The 17,827-nt window shown below is 34.1% G+C and overlaps 1 protein-coding gene across 3 annotated transcripts in view; it reads left to right on the top strand.

Moving 5' to 3' along the window:
- COG5 (component of oligomeric golgi complex 5) overlaps positions 1-17,827 on the top strand; it is a 282,658-nt gene that overhangs the window by 147,186 nt on the left and 117,645 nt on the right. For all 3 annotated transcript variants that reach the window (XM_033438877.2, XM_012534817.3, XM_033438883.2), the window contains exons 8-10: positions 6,860-7,025; positions 13,867-13,979; positions 14,233-14,310. In XM_033438877.2, the coding sequence (XP_033294768.1) occupies positions 6,860-7,025; positions 13,867-13,979; positions 14,233-14,310 (357 nt within the window). The remainder of the gene's footprint in view (positions 1-6,859; positions 7,026-13,866; positions 13,980-14,232; positions 14,311-17,827) is intronic.

Here is a 17,827-nt window from a genome sequence, read left to right as displayed (position 1 = left end):
TTGTCTTGGAGCTTCGGCTAACTTCTCTATTCCTCAGTTTCCCTGTCTTTCAGTAGAGAACAGTACAACTATTTTGAATGTTTTGTTGGGGAGGATTAGACCTCACGTGTATCAAGCCCCTAAAGTAATGCCTGGTTCATAATAGGTCCTTACTGGATGACTACAGTAGAAAAATTAGGTTTATCACAGTTATCCAGATTCCTTGGCCTCATTCCTAAACCTATCAAAGAAGATGAAATCCAAGCATATGTGTTTTTTAAATTGTGATAAAATACACATAACATGAAATTTACCACCATCAGGGTTCATTAGTGTTAAGTACATTTACATTAATGTTCATCCAGTCTCCAGAAGTCTCTTTATCTCGCTGGACTGAAACTCTGTGTCCATTGAACAACAACTCCTATTCCTGTCTGTCCCTCGGCCCCTGGCAACCACTGTTCTACTTTCTGTCTGTGAATTTGTCTCCATATGTACAGTCTTCATATAAATAATATATAAATAATATTATCTTCATAAAATGTAATCACACAGTAATTTTTTGTGTGACTTTTTTTCACGTAGCATAATATGCTCAAAGTTCATCCATGTTGTAGCATGTGACAGGATTTCTTTCCTTTTTAAGGCTGAGTAATATTTCATCTTATGAATACATATTTTCTTCATCCATTCAATGGATATTTGGGTTGCAAGCATATGTATTTTTTGTTTGTTTGTTTTGTTTTGTTTTGTTTTGCGGTACGCGGGCCTCTCACTGTTGTGGCCTCTCCCGTTGCGGAGCACAGGCTCCGGACGCGCAGACCCAGCAGCCATGGCTCACGGGCCCAGCCACCCCGCAGCATGTGGGATCTTCCCGGACCGGGGCACGAACCTGTGTCCCCTGCATCGGCAGGCGGACTCTCAACCACTGCGCCACCAGGGAAGCCCAAGCATATGTGTTTTTTTCCTGTTGCTCTTAACCCTCTGTATTGATTTCCTAGGGCTGCTATATCAAATTACCACAAACCAGGTAACTTAAAACAACAGAAATTTATTCTCTCATAGTTCTGGAGGTTAGAAATCCAAATTAAGGTGTTGGCAGGGTCAGTCTCCTTCTGAGGGCTCTAAGGAAGAATCATTCCTTGTCTTTTCCTAGCTTCTAGTGGCTCCAATCAGTGCTTGAAGTTCCATGGCTTGTTAACTGTGTCACTCCATTCTCTGTCTCTTGTCAAGAGACCTTTTTCACTGTGTGTGTCTCTGAGTGTGTTATTCTCTCATAAGGACATCAGTCATTGGATTTAGAGCTCACCATAATCCAGTATGACCTCATCTCAACTGTCTACACATGCATGTAAATAAACTAATGTTACATGAACTCTATATAAGAATTGAAAAAGAGGCAGTGCTTACATGATTATTTTATAAAGCCAGTATAAAGTTGAAATCAAGATAAGGATATCATGGGGAAGAAAATTTAATAGCTATCTTTCTTGAAAATTGATGCAAAAATACTAAACAAACTATTAGCAAATGTAAGTCAGGGATATCTAAAAAGGGTAATTTATCATGATCAAGATGGCTTTTGTTTAGAAGTGTAATGTAATTTCTTCAATAAAGGAAAAAAATTGATGATCTCAATACATACAAAGAGAGAAAGCATTTAATAAAGTTCAGCATCAATCTGTGTGTAAAAATACTCTTAGCAGACCAAGAATAGAACTTCATTAATCCATTTTTATCACTTTTACTCAGCAGATTACTGACTCTCCTATCCAGGGTTATAAGAAAAAGCAATAAGGGCTTCCCTGGTGGCGCAGTGGTTGAGAGTCTGCCTGCCGATGCAGGGGATACAGGTTTGTGCCCTGGTCCGGGAAGATCCCACATGCCGCGGAGCGGCTGGGCCTGTGAGCCATGGCCGCTGAGCCTGTGCGTCCGGAGCCTGTGCTTCGCAACAGGAGAGGCCACAACAGTGAGAGGCCCGCGTACAGCAAAAAAAAAAAAAAAAAAAAAAAAAGGCAATAAAATGTAGAAGGACTAGAAAGGAAAAAAATAAAGATTATTCAGAGATAACATGATCTTATGTATAGCAAATCCAAAACAATCTACAAATAAAGTAATTAATGACTGAGTTTTGAAAGTTTGGTAAAATTCCATTTAGAAAAATCAGTGGTGTTTTTAATATAATAGCAACAGATAAACAGAAAAATTTTAAATTACTATTTATAATATCAAAAAACATCAAATGTGTAGGAATAATAAAAATCAAAGATATGTAAAATCCCTTTACAGAAACTATAATAATATTAAGAGGAATTAAAGGAGACCTGAATAAATGAAGAGAGGTAATATATTCATGGATTGGAGAGCTCAATATTACAAAGATTTCCATTTTTTCTAATTTTATCTGTAGACTTAGTGCAAACCCATAGTTCCACAGGCCTTTTTGTTTTAAATGGAAATTGTCAAGCCTGTTATAAAATTTATATGGATGTACCATGAACCAAGAGTAGCCTATATCAAATTGATAAGAACAGAGGCAGAGGACTATCAAAACTTACTTTAAGGCTACAATAATTTACATAGGTGAATTAGTGTAAGGACAGAGAAATGGCACAGAATTGATGGTCCAGAAACAAAAACACATAAATGGAAACTTGACTTATTGCAGAGGTAACCCTTGAGATTGAGGAGAGAAAGATTATCATTTGCTTCTTTGTTTTCTCAAATAAATTGTGCTGGGTCAATCGGATATTCATACAGAAAAACACTCATCTTGGCTCTTGTCTCACATTATGCAGAAGCTAATTCCAGTTGGATTGTATATCTAAATGTGAAGGGTAAACCGATAGAGGTTCTGGAGGATAACTTCATGAAAGAAAGATATTTTCATGATTGAAAGACATCTTCATGAATGTGGGATGGGACAAAAAATTTTTTTCAAACAGGATACTGAAAGTGCTAACCATGGAGAATAAGGTCAATAAAATGGCCTGCATTCAAATTAGGAACTTCTCTGCCTTAAAAGACTTCTTAAGAGTGGGAGAACATATTTGCAGTATATACAGTCATCAAAGTGATTATACCCAGAATATATGAACAACTTGTACAAATATGTAAAGGACAAAAAAAAAAAGAGAAAAATAGACAAGACAGATGAATATGCACTTCACAAAAGAATATATCCAAATGGGTAATTAACAAGCAAAAAGGGATAACTCCTTAGCCATCATGGAAATGTAAATTAAAACAATATCAAAAAAAAAAAAAAAACAATAGTGCTCACTCAAAAGTACAGATAAAATGAAAGAGTATGATAATTCTAAATTTTGGCAGGATTGGGGAGCACATATTTCTGGTCAGGGTATAAGTTGGTACAATCACTTTGGAAAATTGGCCATTTCTACAAATACTAAGCATACAAATACCATATGATCCAGCAATTCTACTCTTATCCAACAGAAGTGCATATACATACGTTCACTAAAAGCTGTGCGCTAGAATGTTCATGGTGGCATTATTTAAAATACCTAAAAAATGGAAAAAATGCAAATGTATGTTAACAGAAGGATGGATACATAAACCAAAGTAAATTTCCACTCTGGAATACTCCACAGTGGTGAAAACGACACCTGCTACATACAACAACATGGATGAATTTTACAAATAAGATATTGACTAAAAGGAGCCAGACACAAAATAATACTTTATGGTTCTATTTATGTAAAATTCAAAAACAGGTAAAACTAAAGAATGGTGTTAGAAATTATGATAGTGATAATATTTGGAAAGATGCAGTTGGGGAAGCCACAAAAGATTCAGAGGTTCTGCTAATATTTGGTTTTGTGGTCTAGGTGGTAGTTATAGAGGCTTGTTCACTTTGTGATATTTCACAAAGCTATGCCTACATAATGTGCACATTCCTCTGTATGTTAAAGAATTTAATTTAAAATTATCATTTTTGTAGTTTCCCAACTAAAAAATGATAAGTTTATATTAAACTATGAATATAAATAACTGGCATTAATAGAAAAAGTGGTCATGTTAATTAGAAAGCTTAAAATTACATCTAGAATTTTTATAAGTAGTTTAAATTGTAGTTATTATAAATATTATGTTAGATGTTTTTTTATTGAAGTATAGTTGACATGTAATATTATGTTTCAGGTGTACAACATAATGTTTTGACAATCAGATACATTACTAAATGATCATCACAATAGGTCTTGTTACCATCTCTCACCATGCAAAGTTATTACTGTATTATCGACTATATTTCCTATGGTATACATTGCATCCTTATGACTTACTTATTTTGTAAGTGGAATTTTGTAACTCTTTATCCCTTTCACCTATTTCACCCAACCCCTCAATCCCACTCCCCTCTGGCAACCACCAGTTTGCTCTGTGAGTCTGTTTGTCTTTTGTTTGGCTTGTTCATTTGTTTTGTTTTTTAGATGCCACATATACATGAGATCATACAGTTTTTGTCTTTTTCTCTCTGACTTATTTCACTCAGCATAAACCCTCTGGGTCCATCCATGTTGTCACAAATGGCAAGATTTCATTCTTTTTTATGGTTGAGTAATGTTCCATTGTATATACCACATTTTTTTAATCCATTAATCTATTGATGACACTTAGGTTGCTTCCATATCTTGTGTGTTGTAAATAATGCTTCACTGAACATAGGGGCACATATATCTTTTTGAATTAGTGTTTTTGTACTCTTTGGGTAAATACCCAGAAGTGGAATTGCTGGATTGTATGGTATTATTTTTAATTTTTTGAGAAACCTCCATAGTGTTTTCCACAGTAGCTGTACCAATTTACATTCACACCAACAGTGCATGAGGGTTCCCTTTTTTCCATATCCTTGCCAACACTTATTTGTTGTCTTTTTGTTGATAGCCATTCTGATATTGGATGCTTCTTTAATAATGCACTGTACATGTTACTGTTTTGAAAGTTTTTGGTAGTCAATAATTTTTGGAGTAGAAACATACAAAGCTGCTCCATTTTAGCTAGATCTTTCAAGTAAAATATGACTTTAAGTGTTTTCAGTTAACATACACATATAACTTCCAGCGTACATTCACTGTAAGCTATTGAAGTTACAGAATTATTGTTAAGTTACTGAAACCCTGTATGTTGAGAAGCTGTGCTTTTCAGATCCTTTGAGGATAATAAAGGCAATAAATACAATTTTACACTCTGTGTCTATATTCTAGTATTATAAGGTGAAGATATTATTTGAAATTGCTCAGGTAATGCTTTCTTAAATTATGTAGACATTTGAATAGTGATAGGGGAAATTTCTTTACAGCTGCCTAATTTTGATTTTTGATATCTACTAAAAAGTGAAAAAAAAAATCACTATGAATGGAATGGAACTAACAACAACCAAAGTGCTATACCCCATATTTTCAGTTAATAATTTTGTATGAAATAGCTTATTTTCTCCCCTTTTCTTTGTTAGTACATTGATACAGAATTGACAGTATATATTAGAATAAAATTCTATTATAATAATACAAGTTAAAATTTTTTCATTAAAACATATTTTAATATGAAACAATGTTCATTTGCTTCTCTTTCTTGTTTAATATTAAAAATGTCTAAAATGGGTATCAGTATTCACCAACCATGTTTCCTGATATCGTCTTTAAGTTGATTCTGCTCTGCCTCTGTGTGTGTGTGTGTATCTGAGGCATGTACTGTTACTAACACCAATAGATTTCAGAAATAATATTTTGTGTTTTTTATAAACTTAACAGTCAAGAAAATGTTAATGAAATAATCTAACTTTTTAACTATGTACCTTTAATAATAGACACTGAATCATAAATGAAAGAGGAATTTCAGCTATTTGGGCCTGGATATATATGTTGGTGTACAAGATCTGCCTTGTTAATTCAGTCATTTACTTAGTGACACATCCAGCAACCTATTTATATCACTGTGGACTTAATCTACTCATAGATGGTATTTCTACTCCCCACCTCATTGCTTACCTCTCTCTGCTTCAGTCACTCTGCTCCAGCCACCATTATGACCTAATTGCTGTTTTCACTAGCTACCAAGCACATTACTACCTCTGCACTTTCACTGATACCTCTGCCCAGATCTGTATTTCCCCATATCCTCCATAGATTTCATTATATGTAGGTCTCCGTTTAAATAACACCCTGAGATGCGTTCTCTGACTCTTCCCTCCATAATAATCCACATCATTCTCTGTTCTTATTCCCTTCCTCCTCCTTTATAGCATTTACACTACCTGATATTCTCTTACATTTACCTTTTATACATTTCTTAGTAAATACAAGATCCATGCGGGCAGAGACTCAATTGGTTTTATTTACTACTGTATTTCCAGCACATAGAAGCAAGATAGACCCATAGTAAGCACTCTATAGATATTTATAGTTTCAGTGAATGAAGGAAGGAAGGAAATATAATGAATAATAGTATCAGTCTGCATAGCTCAGCCGTTAGTTGACTCTGCAGAATTCATTTATTTATTCTCTAAACAAATACAGGGTTGTTGTTAGTTCCAGCATGGCTCTCTTCGTAGGGATTGGGAGTAAATTTTAAGTAAGCCCTAATAATATAACAGATTTTAAATTTTGTTATTATCCTTTAAAGGAGGAGGTAAAGGGAAAGGGAGGAAATCATACACATGGTATTTAACTTTGTCTTTTAGGAAATAAATAATGACTAAAAATGATATTTGTTCCAAATGCATTGTCTTTGTTCTTGTCTGTAATAATTTTAAAATATTGTAGTAACTGCTCAAGTACCACTTGTAGAGTTATGTTGTTTGTGTTTATTTTCCTATTTATATCTATTCCCAACTCAACCCACTACCACCTTTTTAAAGAATCCAACCCAGGTCGGAACAGCTCTTCAGGTTTTCCATAATCTTGGAACTTTGAAGGATACTATTACCAGTGTCGTGGATGGATATTGTGCTGCTATAGAAGAAAATATCCACAGTGCATTAGACATCAAAGTTTTGACTCAGCCTTCCCAGTCAGCTGTGAGAGGTATGGATGTGGTTTATCTTTAGCTTCTTTATTTATTTATAACTGAAAAGTCCTTTGAATAGTATGTGAAGCATTCAAGTTTCAAAGTAATCTAATGACTCATTTTTTAGTAGACAGAAAATGAGAGAAGAAATTATGTTTTAGAATTTATTTATAACTTTTTTTTGTCTAATCAGTGAGTTGAACTGGCCAATTGGTATATTCAGAACTTCTAGATAAAATCTGTAAACTATGGCTTCATTTAGTTCAGAGGAAACAGATGCAAGAAAAAAAAAGGAACATATTTTTCTTTCTGAAATCCTTATCCTCACATGTACTTCTTATTGAGGCAGAAAATATTTTTTAAGGAAATACAGTCTCTACTTTATCTTTCTGGGCTTTTGTATAATTCTCATACTCAGGAGCAGTAATGGGTAAATGTGGAGACAGAAGCTGATAAAAGCTTTGGGAACATTACAACTATAGCACAATCTAAAGAAAACCAGAAATAGGTAGATTCAAGGTAGCAGTCCCAACCCTTTTCCTGCCAAAAGATACCCGATGATGACATTCACATACATAACACACTTCATAGACACGAAAGACTACATGTTCTGTGTACCTCTCATTTTTCTAAGCAACACCAACTCTGCATTTCTCTCCTTAAAATCTTTCCTTTCTCCTGTTAATACGGATGGACTGTACTTGCTCCTAGCAGAGACCAAGTACTCTGCTTTTGCATTAGATCCCATCACTCAAAGGCGTTGCTTTCACAGATCCCCTCTCTCTACCACATCATCAGTTTTTCCTTTATTATGTCTCTTTCCCATCACATACAATCGTGCTATTGTATCTTCTTCTGCTTAAAGACAGTCAAACAAATCTATCTTGACTCAATTTCTTTCTTCAGTTTTACCACCTTATTTTATTTAGACTATAGAAAAATTACCCAAAGTGTTGTCTATACTGCTTGCCTCCAGTTTTTCTCTTCTCATTTTCTATTGAACAACAACCATTGAGTTGTCCTTAAGAATAAATAATACATGTAAAATTAATAACAGTTCTTGATATAGGGCTAATACTAAAAAATATTTGCAGTCATTGATTATTATTTTTATGTTTGCTATATAAACATAACCTTAAATAATACAGAATATATGTCCCTCATAAATAATTTGCACTAGATAAAAAGAGATAAAAGAATCTTAGATCTTAAAGGGATTTTTAAAGGTTAACCCTAGCCTCTGAATAGGTCTGTATTAAGACCATCCCAGAAGGAGAGCTTTGAAAAGAAATTGCCAGAGGAGATTTTACTCTCAGCTTTTCCCAGCAATTATTCTCGAAAAGTTTGATCTAATGTTTAAATTTCCAGAGGCAGTTTAATCTCATTCCCTCTTGTGTTGTCAAGAATAGGAAAAAAATGAAAGCAATTATTCACATCCTGTCAGTGCTAATGTATGCTCCCTTTTTCTGAAAGAATAAAGAGTTTAAAAGCCTTATTATCATCTGTTGAGGAGTGGATACCATGATTTAATGTAGAAACCCTACTCTTTATTATTTTTTAAAAGAATAATCATTGCTATTTTTATTTTTTAAAATGTTACATTGGCAGGATTAATGTTAATTGCCTGATCTTGTTGGTTATATTGAGATAATGTAGTAGAATGTCATTTTTGTTGGAAATACACATTAAAGCCTTCAGGGGTGATGGGGCCTCATGTCAGTAACTTATTCCCAAATGATTCAGGGAAAAATATTTTTTACTATACTTCAAAATTTTCTATACGTGTAAGATTGTTTCAAAACTTACAAAATAAATAACATTATTATAATTATACGGGAACACGTTACCCAAAATGTATCTAAAAGTTTATAAATCACTAAGGAAAATATAAATAACTCAATTGAAAAAAATAGATAAAGGATATGAATAGGCAGATCACAGAAGAACATATCCAGTAAACATGAAAAGATGTTCAGCCTCTTTTTAGAGGATATGAACTAGTTATTAGGGAAAAACAAATGATGCAAGATCCTATTTATCAGTCGTGAGACTGGCAAAATCTAAATCTAAAACAGAACTAAATGTTGGATGAGGGCAGAAACTCTTATACTCTGACTGTAGGAGAATAAAATGTTTCAAACATTTTATTCAGTTTTATCAAACTGCTCACTGAGATTAAAAATGGGTATACCTTATAATCTTATAATTTCTCTTTTAAGAGTAAACCCTAGAGAAACTCTGGCACATATGTATAAGAATTTTTATTACTATTATTCATAATAGCTAAACACTGAAAACAGTCTTTCCTTCATTGGAAAAATGAATAAACTTGCTTATTTGTTAAGTAGACTACTATACAATATTTAAATTTATAAATTTTATCAGTATAGATAATTCTCAGCTCCCTTACATGAAAAAGCAAGTTGCAAAAAGATACAGTACGATATTGTATTTAAAGCCTGAGAACATGACAGATGGTGCTATGTATTGCTTTACATACATGCAGATGTAATGAATGTATAAATATATGCCTTCTAATAATAATCATTAATTTCAAAATAACATGAGCTCTGGGGAGAGAGCAAGGAAAATGAGACCAGGAACGAAGAGGTATATTTAGGGACCTTCACTTTATTCATTCATCCTTTTTTAAAATTTTATTTTTTAAGACTGTTTTTTAGAGTATTTTTATGTTCACAGCACAATTAAGAGGAAGGTACTGAGATTTCCCATATACCCTCACCCCCACGCGTGCACAGCCTCTCTCATGATCAGCATCCCCCAGCAGAGTAATACATTTGTTACAGTTGGTGAACCTGCATTGACATGTCATAACCACCCAAAGTCCATAGCTTACAGTAGGGTTACTCTTAGGTTTCTGCATCTGAGTTTGGACGAATTTATAATGAATGACGTATTTCCATCATTGTAATATCAAACAATATTTTCATGGCCCTAAAAATCCTCTATGCTTTGCTTATTCATCTCCACACTCCCAGCCCTGTCAACCAGTGATCTTTTTATTGTCTCCATAGTTTTACCTTTTTTAGAATGTTATATAGTTGGAATTCTACATCATGTAGCCTTTGCAGATTGGCTTCTTTCACTTAGTAATAAGCATTTAACTTTCCTCCATTTCTTTTTTTTTTTTTGTGGTACGCGGGCCTCTCACTGTTGTGACCTCTCCCGTTGCGGAGCACAGGCTCCGGACGCGCAGGCTCAGCGGCCATGGCTCACGGGCCTAGCCGCTCCGCGGCATGTGGGATCTTCCCGGACCGGGGCACGAACCTGTGTCCCCTGCATCGGCAGGCGGACTCCCAGCCACTGCGCCACCAGGGAAGCCCTCCTCCATTTCTTTTCATGGCTTGATAGCTCTTTTTTTTTTCAGTATTGAATAATATTCCATTGTATGGATGTACTACAGTTCATTTATCCATCCACCTAGTGAAACATCCTGGTTGCTTTTAAGTTTAGGCAATTATGAACAAAAGCTGCTGTAAACATCTTTGTGCAGGTTTTTGTGTGGACATAAGTTTTCAGCTCCTTAGGGTAAATACCAAAGAGCACAATTGCTGCATTGTACGGTAAGAGTATGCTTAGTATTGTGAGAAACCACCAAACTGTCTTCCAAACTAGCTTGACCATTTTGTGTTCATGCTGTCAGTGAATGAGGGTTTCTGTTGCTCCCTATCCTAACCAGCATTTGGTGTTATCACTCTTCCAGATTTTGGCCATCTAATAGATATGTTATGGTATCTCAGTGTTGTTTTAATTTTCATTTCCCTGATGCTGTATGATATGGATCATCTTCTCGTATGCTTATTTGCCATCTGTACATCTTCTTTGGTGAGGGAGGTGTCTGTTAAGGTATTTGGCCCATTTTTTAATTGGGGGTGTTTCTTACTGTTGTAAGAATTTTTATTTTGGGTAGCAGTTTTTTCAGATGTGTCTTTTGCAAATATCTTTTTTTCCAAGTCTAAGGATTGTCTTCTAATTCTCTTATTTGTCTCTTCCAGAATAGAAGTTTTTAATTTTAATGAGGTCCAGCTTATCAGTTATTTCTTTCATAGAACATGTCTTTGGTATTGTATCTAAAAAGTCATTGCCATACCCAAAGTCATCTGGGTCTTCTCCTTTGTTATCTCCTATGAGTGTTACAGTTTTGCACTTTACTTTTAGGTCTGTGATCCATTTTGAGTTAATTTTGGTGAAATATGTGAGGTCTATGTCTAGATTCATTGTTTTGCATGTGGTTATTGAGTTATTCCAACATGATTTGCTGAAAATTCTACCTTTGCCGAATTTATTGCCTTTGCTCCTTTTTCAAAGATAATTTGACTATATTTATGTGGGTGTATTTCTGAGCTCCCTATTCTGTTCCATTTATCTATTTGTCTTTTTTGCTAATACCACATTGTCTTGATTACTGTAGCTTTATAGAATGTCTTGAAGTTGGCTAGTCAGTCTTCCAACTTTATTTTTTTTTGTCAATATTGTGTTGGCTCTTCTGGTTCTTTTGCCTCTCGATATAAACTTTAGAATCCATTTGTTGATATCCAAAAAATAACTTTCTAGAATTTGGATTTGGATTGCCTTGAATCTATAGATCAAATTGGGAAGAACTGACATCTTGACAATATTGATTGTTCCATCGATGAACATGGGCTATTTCTCTATATACTTAGTTTCTCTTTGATTTTGTTCATCAGAGTTCTGTAGCTTTCCTCGTAAAGATTTTGTACCTATTTTGTTAGATTTATTTATACGTAAGTATTTCATTTGGCTGGGGGGTAAACACACATGATATTTTGTTATCAAATTCAAATTCCACTTGTTCATTGTTGGTATATAGGAAAGCAATTGACTTATGTTCATTAACCTGGTATCTTACAACTTTGCTATAATCACTGATTAATTCCAGGACTGTTTTGATTGGTTCTTTCAGATTTTCTACACAGATGATTGTACCATCTGCAAACAAAGACAGTTTTATGTCTTACTTCCCAGTATACACCTTTCTTTCCTTTTCTTGCCTTACTGCATTAGCAAGGACTTCCAGTATAATGTTGAAAAGTGGTGGTGAAAGGGGACATTCTTGCCTTGTACCTGATCTTAATGGGAACATTTCTCATCATTAAGTATGATGTTAGCTGCAGGCTTCTTATAGATAGTCTTTATTAAATTGAGAAAATTCCCTTTATACTTAGTTTATTGAGAGTTTTTACCATTAATGGCTGTTGGATTTTGTCAACTATGATCAAATGTATTAATGTGATTCTTCTCTTTTTAGTCTGCTGATGTGATGGATTATGTAAACTGTTTTTTTTTTAATTTATTTAATTTTATTTTTGGCTGTGTTGGGTCCTCGTTGCTGCACGTGGGCTTTCTCTAGTTGAGGTGAGCAGGGGCTACTCTTTGTTGTGGTGTGCGGGCTTCTCATTGCGGTGGCTTCTCTTTGTTTCGGAGCACGGGCTCTAGGTGCGTGGGCTTCAGTAGTCATGGCATGAGGGCTCAGTAGTTGTGGTTCGCGGGCTCTAGAGCACAGGCTCAGTAGTTGTGGCGCACATGCTTAGTTGCTCCGCGGCATGTGAGATCTTCCTGCACCAGGGCTCGAACCCGTGTCCCCTGCATTGGCAGGCTGATTCTTAACTACTGCACCACCAGGGAAGCCCTGTAAACTGGTTTTTGAATGTTGAACCAGGCTTACATACCTGGGATAAATACCATTTGATTATGGCATAAAATTCTTTTATACATTTTTAGATTTTATTTGCTAATATTTTGTTGAGGCTTTTTACATCTATGTTCATGAGGTAGTGGTCTCTAGTTTTATTTGCTTGTAATATCTTTATTATCTAGAATAACAGTTCACCATCTTGTTATTTCTGTCGACTTTCGGAATGCTTCTTTCCTCAAACTTTGAACGCTTTTTTTGCTCTCTGGCCCAGTATGCACCAGGTTCACCTTCTATTTTTACCGCTCCAGGTACGGAATCACTTTTTTCTTCAGTAAGCCTTGGCTTCTTTTATTGGGGAATGGTGCATAGAGATTGAAATTTGGATATCAGGCATGCTCATTTCTATTAAGGAGTTGTCATCTCTCTGTCCTTTAGTGAACAGAATTGACAGATACCTCCAATCCCCATTACTCATTTGTATCTTCGTTCTGTTTATAGTGAGAACCGTCATTTGCACCATTCTAAAATAGACTTAGTTTCAATATTACTATCAAGCAACACATCTATTAAGTAAAATACAATATTTCTTTGTGATTCTTTTTGCCTCTAAAATATATCTTACTGAAGTCAGGATGCTGTAATTAAAAATTACTTGAATTAATTATTTTCCTGTGTGTGGTGGTTGTATTATTAATTTGAAGTACCATTAGTTTTATGTGTTACTGTATTTGTTTGTATTTAGTTTTAGAGTTTGCTTTTTTCATTCTTTTAAAATTTAAATTTATTTTGAAACATCAGCATGTAAGACGTTTGTATGGTTCACAGAGACTCACCGCTTTTATTCCTGTTCCTTTCACCTGGTACTACCTCCCACCTCTTCAACTCCTCCTTCTAGGAAACCTTTCTTATTAATTCCTGTTTTCTGTATTATCCTTCCTGGGTGGGTGCGTGTGTGTGTGTGTGTGTGTGTGTGTGGGTGCGTGTGTGTGTGTGGTCGTATTTTCCTTTCTTAAACACAAAAGGTTAAGATTCTTTTTTATGTCACTTATGAGAAATTATAATTTCTTCAAAAAGGAACTTCTCATCTTTTAGCCTGTATGTGCTTTTCATAATAACGTATCAGTACATTTTGTTATATTTGGAAATTTTTATTTTTCATGTTTTTCTCTTGCTCATACCAGGGGCACCTGGACGATCTACCATGCCAGCCCCAGGAAACACTGCAGCATTTCGTGCTTCCCTTTGGACCAATATGGAGAAACTTGTGGATCATATTTTTACTGTTTGTGGCCAGGTAAATATTTGAGAGAGTGAAAATAACATTAATTATGGGTTAATTCCTGGTTATTCTAAATTGTGTGACCTTGGGCAGGTTTCTTAAAATCTCTGAGAGTTCAAAATACCTACATTAGCTAATTATAATATATGTAAGGGCTCTAGCAAAATGTCTTTTCCCTTCCCTTAATGTTTCTAATGCCTATGCTTAATACTTGTTTCATTTGAAAATACTCAGTTATATACATTCTCCCTCTCTTCCCCCTTTTTAGGTACAACATCTGCAAAAAATATTAGCCAAGAAGAGAGACCCTGTCTCTCACATTTGTTTCATTGAAGAAATAGTTAAGGTATGTTTAAATGAAAGTATTTTTATCTCTTTATAAAAGAATGCAGGAAGATAATGAGCCAGCATTATTTGTGTTCCTGTCTGACAGAGAGGCTACATGTCAGATAGCTAAAGGGAAGTATATTTCTTGACAACCACAAATTTTCTTTGCATGTTTGTTTATTGAGTAGATGCTAGCTAATACTATTTATAGAATAATTTCTCAAATGCATATAGTAATTTCCCATTTTTTAATAATATAAATGATTTATTGTAAAAGTTTTTTAAAGTCCCGATAGAGAATAAGATAAAAATTTTTGGTATGTAAGAGATTTAATTAGTGGTTGTTATAATGCCTTATAAAGTCTTCTCTGAAGATGGTACAATCCATTCAGTTGTTAATTTTTCCTATAAAGCACTTTAATGTATTATTTTTTCATATTCTAAAGTCTCCCTCTGTCATCTACCAATCTACTGGCCTCGTGGGCACAAGAATTCCTTCCATGCATAGAAATCCCTGACTCTACATTTTATTCATTCATTTTGATATGTTTTTGATAGTGATGAATGGAATAACTAGATATTCTGTTCATTAAATCTTAACACCTAGTGCTCCAAAGAAAAAGATTCTCTAAGTTTCTATCATCGTGGTGTAGGTAGTTTACTTTGTAGTTCAGAATTTTAAATATTTTATTTCCTGTGTTGGGGATCTCCAAAACCACCCCCAAATTTGGTGATTTGCTAGGAGGATTCATAGCACTCAGTACATAGTCCTGCTTGTGGCTGTGATATGTTATAGTAACAGTATATAAACCAAGTCAGACAGAGAAAGACAAATACTGTGGAATCTAAAAAACAAATGAACAAACGTAACAAAATAGAAATTAAGTTACAGATACAGAGAACAAGCAGGTGGTTGCCAGAGGGGAGCTGGGAAGGGGAAATTGGATGAAGGCAGTCAGAAGGTGCAAACTTCCAGTTACAAGATAAATAAATACTAGGAATGTAATGCGTAGCATGATGAATATCATTAATTAATATAATTAAGACTGCTGTATGTTATATATGAAAGTTGTTGTGATATTGCTGCATTGGGCAAAGTTTCTACATAAAAACTCACATATCAGTTCTTGTCAACAGTTATTATACTGGATGAACACTGGGCGAGGTTTTAAATGCATGTGAATTATTTCTAACTAAAAAGGATTATGAGGAATAGGGATATATGCTTTCATTGTATTCGTCCTTTTCATTTACTTAAAAATATTTCTTATTTAATTAAAGCCAGAGAAGATTGCTCTTCCAAATATTTTTCTTACGTTTTTTAAGACAGTAGTCGTACACAATACACACATACATATTTACATTTATTATAAATTTTAATGTAACTTTACAGTTTAGTTGTTGTTTTTTCTTATAAGGTGATATTTATGAATAAAAATTTAGTCCCTCTTGGGATTCAGTATACTCATCTATATTCAGAATAGATCAATCTTTTTTGGAAAGTCCAGAATAACTTGTGACCCTGCAATTTTGGGAACTCTAGGACAAAAGAGAAGTAAAAATACTCTAAGGAAAATATGTCATAAATTGCAAAGATAGCACATGAAATTTACTATATTTGCTATAATTTCTTTAGTCTTTTCCTTCGTTAAAAAGCTGTAAACAGATATTTTTGCTAATTATATTACTACAATGTAAGAGTATTATTTAGTTAAAATAATTATCAGTGGCAGTATAACCTTTATAAAAAGTATAGGATTTTTACAATGATTTGAGGCCCAAATAATAATCCTTAAAATCTTCATAAAATTTTAAACTTGAGTAGATGATGGTATATATCTTGGGTCATTGAAGAGCAGTTTCTGAACCAAGATCTCTAAATCATTTTGTAATCTGTTTTTGAGGAAAATGTTATAAACAGAATGTTCTTACACTACTAGGTTTTTTTTGCAGCTTCAGGATTTTTAAGGATATATCCTGGTATTGAAAGTTCTTTTTAATTTAGTGGTTTAGCCTTTTAAACCTCTGAATATATTTTTTTAAAATGAAAACAGTGTAAATAATTAAAGATGAAACGATTTAGAATTTATGTCATATGCTTTCTACAATATCTATGTAGAAATTAATGCTTTTTTCCTAGGAAGATAATTTCTAGCAAGTAATTTTTTTTTAGATTGCAATCTACCAGAACAGATTTTTTAAATTTATGTATTAAATTTTTTTTGTTGTTTTTTGTTTTTTGCGGTATGCGGGCCTCTCACTGTTGTGGCCTCTCCCGTTGTGGAGCACAGGCTCCGGACACGCAGGCTCAGTGGCCATGGCTCATGGGCCCAGCCGCTCCACGGCATGTGGGATCTTCCTGGACCGGGGCACGAACCCATATCCCCTGCATCGGCAGGCGGACTCTCAACCACTGTGCCACCAGGGAAGCCCCTGTATTAAATTTTTATAAGTTGTAGTCCACATTTTGAAATTCACTGAAAGCTAAATTAATAGATATTTTCTCTTTGGTTTATAATTTAAATATAAATGAAATTACACTATTAATTTCATGTCAAGTAGGAAAATTAAGAATTAATTTTCCAGGTTTCTTTGTTTTAAACCACTTGATTCTAATGCTTCTGTAATTAACTATAAAGTGTGATGGAATTTCCGTGTTTGACTTCTTGCCAACTTGTTTCTTTTCTACAAAAAAAAAACAAAACAAAACTGTACTTTACATTTTCCTTTGTTAAGTAATTTTTGTAATTTATTTTCTTTTGCTGTAGTTCAATACCTGTAGATTTCTTTAAAAAGTAATGATTTTTATTTTTTAGAACAGCTTTAGGTGTACAAAAAAATTGAGCAGAAAATACATCTGATACTTGCTAGGTTATCATAACATCTCTTGTGCATTATACAAAACTTACAAATGTACTACATAGTGAGCTAATCCTAATGTAAACTATGGACTTTAATTATTAATAATATATCAGTCATGGTTCATCAGTTGTAACAAATGTACTATACCAATGCAAGATGCATAATGCATTATGCAAATACATAATTTCCTGCGTCCACCATTTATAGTATCATGCAAAAGAGGTTCAGTAGTTTTACTTCCTTAAAAATCTTCTATGCTCCACCAGTTCATCCTTCTCCCACTTATCTCCTTAACCCCTGGCAACCACTGATCTTTTTACTGTCTTTAGAGTTTTGTCTTTTTCAGAATATCATGTAATTGGGATCATACAGTAGGTTGCCTTTTCATACTGGTTTCTCTCACTTAGTAATATGCATTTAAGGTTTCTTCGTGTCTTCATTGCTTCATTGCTCATTTTTTAAATCACTGATAGTTTACTCTGTGGATATACCTAGTTTGTTTACCCATTCACCTATTGAAGGACGTGTTGTTGCTTCCATTTTTTGGCAATTATGATTTAAATTGTTACAAACATTCATGCACAGATTTTTGTGTGGATATAAATTTTCAGCTCATTTGAGTAAATACCAAGGCACGTGATTGCTGTATCTTATAGTTAGACTATGTTTAGCTT

The sequence above is a fragment of the Orcinus orca genome, chromosome 9 (assembly GCF_937001465.1).
Source record: "Orcinus orca chromosome 9, mOrcOrc1.1, whole genome shotgun sequence".
In the NCBI taxonomy this organism is placed as follows: Eukaryota; Metazoa; Chordata; class Mammalia; order Artiodactyla; family Delphinidae; genus Orcinus; species Orcinus orca.
This window is presented reverse-complemented; position numbering and strand designations above follow the sequence as displayed.